Source organism: Rhynchophorus ferrugineus, unplaced genomic scaffold (genome assembly GCF_030347505.1).
Source record: "Rhynchophorus ferrugineus isolate W39M unplaced genomic scaffold, kcgeb_rfMv2 rfM1, whole genome shotgun sequence".
NCBI classification, from domain to species: domain Eukaryota; kingdom Metazoa; phylum Arthropoda; class Insecta; order Coleoptera; family Curculionidae; genus Rhynchophorus; species Rhynchophorus ferrugineus.
The window spans coordinates 50,209,269-50,221,179 of NW_027472580.1; the positions used below are offsets into that span (position 1 = coordinate 50,209,269).

General features: G+C 34.0%; 1 protein-coding gene across 1 annotated transcript; it reads right to left on the bottom strand.

Moving 5' to 3' along the window:
• Nucleotides 1–8,244: 8,244 nt before the first annotated feature.
• LOC143206921 (uncharacterized) lies at nt 8,245–10,410 on the bottom strand. The gene is made up of 3 exons (XM_076419787.1): nt 10,254–10,410; nt 9,270–9,437; nt 8,245–9,216 (listed from the first exon to the last, which is right to left on the bottom strand). Exons 1-3 carry the CDS (start codon nt 10,297–10,299, stop codon nt 8,564–8,566), a joined length of 867 nt encoding a protein of 288 aa, XP_076275902.1. The 5' UTR covers nt 10,300–10,410; the 3' UTR covers nt 8,245–8,563.
• Between the last annotated feature and the right edge of the window lie 1,501 nt (nt 10,411–11,911).

The window sequence follows — 11,911 nt, forward strand, 5'->3', positions numbered from 1 at the left end:
ACAGTCAAAATCATTTTGTGAATTTTAAATATGTTCGTCGGTAACAACCTCTTTTTGGCGTCTACTGCGTTTAGCGTCTTTGATGCTCATTTCACCATGTCTAAACTTAGTATACCAATCCTTGATGGTTGATTTTCCTGGGGCAGTGTCCGGAAACTCGGCATCAAGTTACAACATGCGAAATTCATTTTTATCCATTTTTTTCACAATAACAAAAGTTGCTTCACTCAAAATGCTATAATTCACAAACTAATGATCAAATTTTTACACGCATCTTTTGAGGGTTAGGGCTAACCAAAAAACATTTGGATTTAATTCTATCAGCGCCATCTATGTGTCAGGGGGGATTTTTCAATTGACCTGTTAGCGCTATGCGGGTTTTTACTGTCGTATAATCAGCACTGGAAAATTTCGCATTTTCTTGAAAAATTTATTTGTCGTGGATTTCTACGTGTGAAAACCGTGACAATGTACGGACTGTTTGAAGAGAGGCCGTAAGAACGGCGAAATACAAAAAGGTACCATATTTTTGAAGAAGACACAAAGCAGATCTGTGATGGTGGTCTGCCAAGTGGCTAATTGTGGTCATGAAGCGAATTGAAGGCCACGCGGGAAGAATGTTGTATACCAAAATTACCTTTGATCGAAAGGTGATCATAAAAGTGATATGAAGGGGGCCATAAATATTTTCTGGTCACAAAAGAGAATGAGTATAGTGAAGGGCTAGCATAACTTGGGGTTTCCGATAGGACAGTCTACCTGGGGTAAAGCCCGCGATAATCTGGTTCACCGTCGCCGAACCGACCTGGTGAAAATTGTTACATGAGAGGCCGAATTTTGAAGTACGAGAAATTGGTCGTGCAAAATATCTCCCGATTTCCTTGATGGCGGTGTCCCTTCTCGTTGCTTGTTACTAGTTTTTTCCTCCTTGATTTTCCCTGGCGGATGTCTGGGGAGCTGTGTAGGGATTTGTTGAAGTTTCGGTTCAAGACTCTTTGGTGGTGGTCGTTTTTCGCACCCTATATAATTGACGGGGTGCTCCTTTCCGCAGTTGTAGCACTTGGCTGACGTTTTTCTGTACTTTTTACAGGAAAGGGATTGTTGTTGGCAGTTGAAACATTGTGTTGGCTGCTTGGTCCCTCTTTGGGATTCATCCCTTACTCTCTGGTCCAGCATTTTGAATATCTGGTGCTCGTCTCTGGACACACTATGACTTGGGTGAGGGGGAAGGCGACTCCGGCTTTTGTCCACCATCTCTTTATGACGGACGAATGGAATCGCTTTTCCTGTAGTGTTTTTCTAACTTGGTCGTCTGTTATCGATTTTAGTAGGCCTCTGATGACGCCCATTCTCTCCTACAGGATCTTGGTTAGCAGTCTATAGTTATCAGCGGTTTTGGAATAGAAGGCCACTCTCCCGGGTTTTGTCCTCGTGTTGCTGAATTCGATTGTATTGTTTCTAAATATACGGAAGATATTCATATATTTGGTTTTGTGGCGGAGTGTTATGGGCGTGATCCTTCCACCCTTCTTTTGTGGTGCGTGTTTTTCCTTCTCAATTTTCTTGATTTGCTCTTTTAATAATTATCTTTCTCGCGTGAGCTCGTATCAGTGCGCGTACTTCCGGGGCATCTTGCCTGTAGAGAAAGTACAAGTAGCAGTCAAGATGAAGTTTAATAGCTCCAAATATGTTCATATTTTGCGTTGCGGCGAAAAACCTAATTGTATCACTTGACAGATGGCTGATTCCCCAAGAAGATGGTAGGTTAAATCGGAAACATCAGAGCAGATTAGACTCAAAGTCAAGCAACTGTACTGGTTCGTCGGAATGTATTCTCAACTTGACTTATAATCAAATAGATTGGTTTATCAGTCAATCATAATAATTTGGATCTATGGGGTGCAAATTTGGGGTTGCCCTACAACATTAAACCAACTAGTAATCCAACGCACCTAAAAAACATTCGACTATTAATTGGATTACATTCGACAAATCAAATGGATATAAGAAGTGACCCAGGACTTCATATTAAAACATGAAATAAGATTTTTAATTATAGAAGCAATACTGTTACTGGATATCATCATATATAAATCAGAAGATTGAAGCGAACCAACCACGTGAACTTGTTTAGTGTATAAGCGTATTCTTAACTTAACCTTAGTTATATTAGTTTTATTTTAATTTGGGAAATACCTACTAATAATTACTGATTATTATTAGTAATAATCCCGTACTCGCCTTGCTTGTGTACTAATGCAACTACAACAGAACTACTGTAATTAAAATTGTACTAAGCATATCTAATATAACATGCAATTATTTTTTATAATATCTAAGAATTAAAAACTCTGCTAGACTGCGACTCCTGGTTTATCAAGGATTAACTAACCCATGAGGAAAGAAATACATATACCACAGTTAGTTGGAAAATCAATATTTCCAAGGTTTCTGAAAGATATCAAGAAAGTGGACAACCTCGCGAACCTTTGTCTTTTTTTGCTCCAACGCAAGACATCTAAAACAACGCTCGTGTGTGTGAACCAATGCAGCGATATATAAACTGTAAATTACAATTACATTATTCATTAAAATACAATGTATATTTAATTTGATTAAAGTATGTTAGGTTTCCAATGGCTCGTGCAGATTTAACAGACGATAGATAAAGGAAGCTGTGTCCCGGCCAATTTCTGGCGATATTTTCGCCCAAATAAGACATCTAGCCATTATATTATTAGTACGACACTATAATATGATGTATTATTTACATAAAGTAGTAATAAACATGTTAATGGCGAAAATTTGTCAATAAAAAGGCAAATAATAACAAACTAAAATTATTTTAAAGAGCAGTATCAGCATCAGCAGTATTTCGTGACACAGCAGCGACAACAAGACACAATTTTTGGCACGCGATGCCTTTTTTCATCATCTCATGTGCCATAGTATGTGAATACTATATATTACCTGCGCTATGTAAAATTTAAAGAGGTTCTAAGTAATGACAGAGCATCAATTTTTGATTTCTATAAATATACAAAACAATTGTACAAGTGCACAGATTAATCAATTAAACAATTAAAAATATAACAAATATTGCTCGACTACATATGTCCACATATCTAAAATGTTTGATAAGTTGTAGCCCAGAGATCTCATGTACAGCTCTAAATCTCTTTATTGAATATAAATAATGTGCGTTATAAAACTAAAAGTAGTTTTTTTAACAATCAATTATGATAACACATGATAATTGCTATAAATTAATTTTAACGCTTTAAGGCACAGCAGATATTTTGACTACCTATAAATCATATATTGAACCCACATTTGTATTTAATGTCGACATTAAAGCAATTGATAGTTTAATCCACTAATTAACGTCATATGGAATATAAAGGTGTGTTTGAAAAGGTTCGTTTGATGGAATTGCTGTAAAGAGATTATTTTGCAACATCTTATTTTGTCTTGTTTATGTTGACATAAATAATTTTTATTATTATTTTTATTAATACATTGTAACTATTTGCTGACTAACTCACAATTTGCCTTTATAACTTAAAAACTAAGTATATATTCAGGAGAGCCCATCGGTTCTTACGTAGTTCTCTACAGAAATTATGTTCATACGTTAATTAAAACTGTTGTAATGTACATCGTGTGTCAATAGTGTCAAGAAAGAAGGGATGTGGTTATCACACCAATAAAGTTTTTTTAAAATCATTCTCCTAGAAATATAAAAACTATAGCGACATGCAGAAGATCGCTTCAGTAAGTGATCTGCTGCACAAACTTATAATTTAGATCTTGTTCTAAAGACTATTCTAACTTATTCTAAAATCCATCCTAACTTATTCTAAAGATTATTATTTTTCTAGAGATTACTATATCTCACTCTATGTGTCTATTAATCAATTCCTATGGACGTTTGCGTTTGAGCACTTCATTCTCATCGCGTACATTTAACTATTTGGGCGAGTACACGCACTAACAGTCTTTCAGAGTACTTTGAACTAACACTTCGAATCATACTCTTTATGGGTTCTAAGGGAATATATCGCTGAACTAGTTTGTTGAAGACGTAATATGTACAGGCAAGATTGTCGCTTGGGTCAAGGAGAAATAGCTCCAAGAAAAACCTAAACCTCAAAGTCAGGTTGAGCTAAGGGGGAAGACCAGCTCCATGAACCAATCTACAGGACTTGGCCCTTCTCTATTATTAGGTTACTCGCTCACCACTCAACCGTCCATCAGGCTACCCGTCTGGCCGCAGACATCCATCACGCTCTTGACCAACGTAAAAAGCTTGGAGCAGTCCTTCTGGACCTAACCAAAGCCTTCGACAAGGTCTGGCACGACGGATCGCAAAGTGAGTGCGGTTAGGCCTCCCAGATGACCTAAGCGCTCTCATCAAGTCTTATCTCTCGGACAGATCTTTACAGGTCAAGATCAGGGAATTACTTTCCAGTCGTAAACAAATCGATGCTGGCGTACCTCAAGGTTCTCCGCTGGCCCCAGTTTTATTTAACTCCTTTATTTCAGATCTGCCGAGAAAAGAGCATATTGACGTCGCGTTTTACGCTGACGACACTGCTTTCTTCATGGCCGCTAGGTTCGTAGTTACAATTCATGAACGTTTACAGAAGCAGCTCGATCATGCGGTCAAGTGGTTCAAATTCTGGAGGTTGCAAATCAACCCCCTGAAAACCCAGGCCATCATTTTCCATAAGAAGCGTTGCGCACTGTGCGTCTCGCAACTTATGATCGACACCGCATAATTCCATGGCTGGATAACGTCACGTACCTAGGTCTCCACTTCGACCGGCGGTTCGGTTGGCATTCCCAAATCCAGAAAACAATCCAGAAAGGTCCGGGGATAGCAAACCTGCTATCTTCTCTGATCTGCCCTTCTAGCAAACTTCCCATCTCCATCAAATGCTTATTTTACAAGATGTTAATTTGGTCCGTACTCCTCTACGGATCTAATGTCTACTTCAAGTTTGTTGCACCCAGCCAGGTCAAACGGCTTCAAGTTTTCCAAAATAAGCTTCTCAGGAACATATTAAACGCTCCATGGTTTGTTAGAAATAATCAAATTTAAAAAATATGACAAATTAAAAAAAATCTCGTGTGGGTTTCCTGTTGTGGTAAGAGCCTATTCGACTTCCAACCATCGTCTAAGTGAGATCTCTTACCGAGAATTTACTTTATAGACGAGGAAATTTTGGACACCCTCAAGCCATTTGGAGTTGATGGGTTTATTGAGAATATTCTAAAGCAAAAATGGAGTTTCCATTCCAACTTAAACCAACAAAAATAATTATACCGAATTTTAAAAGAAAACTATCCTTGATAATCATCCCTATATCATCTCACTTCTACGATGTTTCAAATACCAATCCATTTTGCCATCATCGACCTGTTGAGTTGTTCCCCTTTGTCCCAGCTATAGCTACACAGCTCATGAAGAATATGTTTCTCTTATTCCACCATATGCAACGCTAACCACTCTTATAGGCACAAGGGTTGCGAAGTATATACAAAGTAGTGACGTATTGAAATGATAACAACTGTAGACCGACTACCTTACCCAGAATTCAAAAATAAATATTATGCATTTTCACCCAGAATTTGACTACATTATTCAGCAGCTGTCACAAATAAAACCTTAAAACATTGGTATCTACGGTCGGACAGTGTACAGTGTGATATAGGTTTATATGTTTTTCATCCAAGAACTGAAGATGTCTCCCCGAGAATATTTGCCCGTTTGTGCTTCAGGAAGTGCCTATGCTCTTCTCCAGTTCCCATGGTCCCGAGGACTTTTCCGGTGTCCGAAGTTTATCTTTCCTTAAAATGAAATTCCACTAGCTCCTCTCCAGCTATTCTGTCGTCAATTTTCTATTTACAGATGGCTCCAAATATATAAACGGCACTGACTGTATATTTTATAGCAAGACAATTTCTACTAAACTATCCGATCATGGTTCGATTCTGTTTATTGACTTATACGCCATATTTATGGCGCCTCAACAAATAACCGATTTGAAACTCGTTCTCGTTCGATTCAATACGGTCATTCTATTCGTTAGTCTCGCCTCCTTGGGTTTTAAGGTATCCGTGGTATAGTTTCCTTCTCACGTAGGAATATACATACGAGCATGGTAACGAGCATTTCAATGCACTGGCTAAACCGGGAGCTTCTGGTCAAACATTAATATTAATTACACTCTTTAATACTAAAATTTCGTCGTAATACCATCAAATTTTACTGAAAACTAATTTTCAGATTAAGCCAGATTTCTTTACCAATCTATCCACATCTGTCGGTTTACTTCCGGCCGTATAATAACCATATTCCATCCCACTGCGAATTTTGTTCACATCCGCCAGCATTCGTATGTATTAGCGAATGTCCTCGCTTAACCTTATTTTAATCTAACTACATTTTAGAGAGAAAAAATCCAATACCTACCCATCAATTCAACAAATGGCCAAGTGCATAGAATAACAGATATAATTGAAAAAGCCTACGATTCTTAGATGTAGCACAGGCCTTCGATAAGTTATGGTATAACAGCTTTGTTTATAAGATACAGAAAATGTTACCAAAGCAATATACTGAACTGATAAAATCTTATATTAAAGCTAGAATGTTCAGAGTCAATAAAGAGGAAGCCTCTCTAGAATAAAATAAGCCAAAGCAGATGTACGACAAGGAAATGTTATGGGACATTGGTAATCTTTACATGTTCTACACATGTGATAACCCACAAATACAAAATATCAAAATATATATTCAACAATTACAACATGCAAGTGACAAATGATGATGCAAAACTTCGCTAGACGGAACATGTTTAAAGGAAAAGGAAAGAACTGGTGTTGAAATATAAGCAGTTGTATTGGTTAACTGGAAGAAAATCACAATTATCAGTACATAATATAAATACAAGTTATCCAGAACAAAGTTCTGAGAAATATAGTAGGAGTACTCAGATACTACAGGATTTATTACTTACACCGATACCGAATAGAACCAAACTATTTGACCTTCTATAGTATTATGAGGGCATATATTAGAAAAAATCGTCCCTGAATGTTTCTAATTATAAAGACAATTTGGTGCAATGCAATTTAGGGGGTTGCACAATAACATCAAATCAACTAGTAATTCATAGTTTCCAGAAAAAAAAATTTCAATTAATTATTAATCGTATCTTATGAGCATGATGACCTTGAAATTATAAAAATTATCCAAATTTTGCTTTAAAATTTTGAATAAGATTACTAAATAACACCTACGTTGAGGATTTATCAAGACAAATACTCAAATTTGCCAAAACTTGATTTACCAAATGATTACTGCGTTCTGAATTTCGGGAAATTAAAACTTACTATAACCTTTATTTATGCATGATTGAATTACCTTTTTTATCTTTATTAATTTATTAAGCTGTTATACAGAAGCCTTTAATATATAATGAAAGAAAGTACTACTATTATCTTTGTTAATGTACAAGAAACTAGATTTGATAGCGTTATCTTTTTGAAACTGCAGTAATCGTATTTGATTAATACTTTTTCAAGGCTAATATTTCGATCAGTAGTTCAGCAGTTCATTCAATAGTGTTGTTATTTTCTTCTCTCTGATTAGCATTGAATCTTTTTAATTTTTTGTGTGTATAATTTTCCATATTATTTGATAACTGAAAGAAGAATAATTAACAAAACAAGACGTTTTAAGTTTTACCTCAAAATGTAATGTTTTTTATCTGAGACATGTTAAATATTAAAAAAAGCAGTTAGGGCAGTAAGAATTGTAAATCTTTACATCAAAATTACCTTCACAGTAATAAACTATTTTCTTTTTTTAAACATTTTTCTGCATTGGAATAAAAATAAACAAATTGTTGATATCAATAAGATATGAAACTATACAAGTAGTCGAGTACAGCGAAGAAGCTACGTCACAAAGACATTTTGATCGTTTTGGCACCTACTTAAATTACATAATTTAATATTGTTACATTATTTTGTCTTTAAATTCCTTTTTTATAAAAATAACATTCCAGATAAAGCAAATTCGCAGAATTGTCCTGAAGTAGTCTTAATTGTCAAAATTTGTTATCATGCCCGTTTGTTAAAGTTCATAATATAAATAGTATAGTATAATTAAATATTGACTTAGAGTTTTATTAGGTAAACCCAGATTTGTAAAAAAGAAAATAAAACAAAAAATAAATATCTTCTTTTATTTTATCATTGTATTTGTATTGAAAATAAAATATAATTGACAGTTTTTTTCATCATCAGTTATATTAAAAATTTTCGTTATAACTACGTTTAGATATAACTACATTTTCATTTATAGATTTATTTAATAAATGGTTATACAACGTTTTATCGCTTAGAAAAATACATAACAAATATACATTCTTCTTAATATTATAACGCACTGATCCTCTTTCCTCTGATCGAAATTAATGTATACTTTAATTTTTGTAGGAGAATGTATTTGTTAATTATTTACATATCTTGATGAACAAAAGCATCGTATTTACATTGTTATTAAGGCTACAGTTCCAAATAACAAGGCAGTGGAAAAGAAAATTGTGGATGCTCCATTAGGACCCTCTGTGGTGGAAGTACTTGTTGGATTACTAGAAGATTCTGTGGAAATACTTGTTGGATTACTAGAAGATTCTGTGAAAATACTTGTTGGATTACTAGAAGATTCTGTGGAAATACTTGATGAGCTACTGGAAGAATCTGTTGGATCACTTGATGGAGAAGTAGGAGAATTTGTGGAATTTGTTGCATTAGTGGGAGACCCTGTGGGATCACTTGTTGGATCAGCAGGAGAATTTGTGGAAATACTTGTTAGATTAGTGGAAGACTCTGTGATATCACTTGACGGACTACCAGGAGAATTTGGGGAAGTACTTGATGAACTATCGGAAGACTCTGTGGTATCACTTGATGAACCACTAGAAGAATCTGTAGAATCACTTGGTGAATTATTGGAAGAATCTGCAAATGTATGTATTGAATTTCCTCTCTGATTTCCCGAAGTTCTTAATGAGGGTTGTAATTTTTTGTTATCGACAGAAATATCACACTTTATAACTGATACTATAGATTCAGCAGCAATACAAAAAGATTGGAAATCATTGATGTTAATACACTGCTCTACTTTCACCTGGTCAATACCTACAAAAAAAAAATCAGAAATTCAGCAGGCTAACTAATATTAATACATATACCGGAATCGTATTCCAGGCTTAAGCATCCGTATTGCTGTACATTGACATCATTCTCAGAACTTGATTGAAAACCAAAAGGCAGTGACGGTGGTAAGTTTTGGCCACAGTTTACTTGAGGTACGGTACCAGAACAAGTACCAGAACAGGTCCTACATATTTCCCCAATACCTATATTCAGAAAAAGTATTTAAAGTTTTGTTATTTTAAAAATAAAATGATTAGATTTCCTAGTTAACTCGGTTACTAGCAGTTGAGCACTTGCTCGATAAGGCAAGTTTAATGAATTTTGTTTTTATACTGGGACTGCCTCAGAGACTATAGAGACGCTAGAGAAATATTTATGTTAAAGAGGACAACGATATTAAAATGTAATCGTATTAACATAAAACGTACTAATAATGATGGGAATTTTACTCATATGAACTTTATAAAGAAACCCACAAAAATAGAGAATTCTCAACTATTTTAAACAATAAAATTAAATATTACACAGAGACATTGTTACTCAATGAAAAATGAAATTTCAAAGTAGATACTGAATAGATTACTGTATATTGAAACATTGATCTATGAAAACATGGTAGCCTATAAGATTATATAAAGAATGTTTCAAAACGAAAGTAAGTTAACCACTTTAAATTTGTGTGTGGCAAAATGCATTTTGTTATTGCCATAGAAATAGTTTATTGATAAATGAAATATTAATTCATATGATCCTCATCGGTATAAAAACGGTTATTGAGAGTAAAATGCTGGTAGGTTTCTGATACCTGGTAGGTTCTTAAATAATCCACTGTGTATATAGACACTCAGGCGACTGATTAACTCACTGATTTGATTTAATCGAAGCATATATATTTTTGTAAATAAAATGTGATTAAGCAACGGATCAATTAAGGATTTCTAACACTTCTGTCGACCGGTTAAATCTTATAATAAACGCGGCATTTTAAGAAAACGACAATCACCACTAATATTACTTACTCTGATTAACCAGTAAGAATAGTGTCACTAGAATTACTCGGATCATAATTACGTTTTTTTTGCGATCAGCGCGATAAAGGTAAATAAAACCATCAACAGCTATGAATCTCGTTTATGTGTATTATCCACTTTTATATCTTTCAGTGTGATAAAAATCATTTATAGATAATATTTATCGGGCTCTGTAAGAGGGCTATTCAAGACACGTTACAATAATAACGATATATTTTTAGAGTATATCCAATTTATAATATAATAGATTTTCATTTCCACATATCATGTTATTCAGGAAGGTTGTGGAACATTATACGTTATCTATTATAATTTTTTTAATATTTTACTATTTATGAGAACATAACCAAAATTTTATTTCGATCTGTGGATTTATTCTTGTTTACAATAATGGAAAAAATCTAATATTGTGCCGTACCTTTTTTATAAAAAACTTAGACTATATAAATTCATGTCGGTGATGGTACACATTTACTATTACCGATAGAGACTAATCTGGTTTTATAAAAACAATGATATGTAAAAGGTTTGGTTTGGAGTTAAGGTCATTCAAAATTACATCGATTCCAAAAACTATCACAAAAATACGGGATATGGTTTCGTTTTGAAATCGCGAGCAACATGTTTTAATACAACTTTTGACATTAAAATATCAGATCACTGATATACTGACACTATTATAGTGAGGATTTACATTCAAATAGAATATTTCATCAAGCATTTGAAAGCATTTTTGTTTAGATATGTTTAAATGATTTAATATGTGTTAGATATGTTTTAAGATATGAAATAGTTTTAAGTGTCTAATTATTTTCTCAACATGAATTCTTTAACTATGTTTACGTTCAGTATTTTTATGTTTTATTTGACTGTAGTGATAACTCTTGGGGGCTTTACATTATCTATACTGAAGTATCGTTTGAAATGTTTGAAATTTTTGTCATAAAAGCATATATCAGGTTGTAAAAAACAAAATAAAATCAGATGGTATCAGTTATCCTTAGCTTGATGGAATATAATTCATCGAAGTATTTCATGTATAACCACAATAACATATTTGATATGTATTGGCTTTTTGTAATCTGATCATGATAGGACTTCTTAATTAATATATTTGTTAATTCTCTGAAAGCATATGATAGTTCATATCAATACCAGAAATTGTGGCAAAAATACTGTAAAAATACCTTTATTATCGTTAAATAATTTTATTTCAAGAATAAAGAAGTGGTGATATCCATCGAAGCGTAACAATATGTTTTTGTTTTTCTGTTTTCTGTTCTTTGATTATTTTACTTGTCATTACTTGAAAACAAACACTTAAAATGATTGTTAATTATTGCGAGAATTGATGATCTCCTGAATTGCAATGTTTCGATTCAAATTTCTGTAGTTTATATACTACGGAGTGGTTTTCTCAGTTTCGGTTTCTTAAATTGCAATTGTAGCTAGTATAACAGGATTATAGGACATTCACATATACGAACAGAAGTTCTGATTTATGTACGAAACGAAATGTTAAAATATGGATACTTGGCATCCCTTGTAAAGAATCATTGTCTTACGGATATGATGGAGACCCCCGACGGAACACAAACACTTACAGGCTACATCACACCATCACCTGCTCTGGCACTGACACTTGT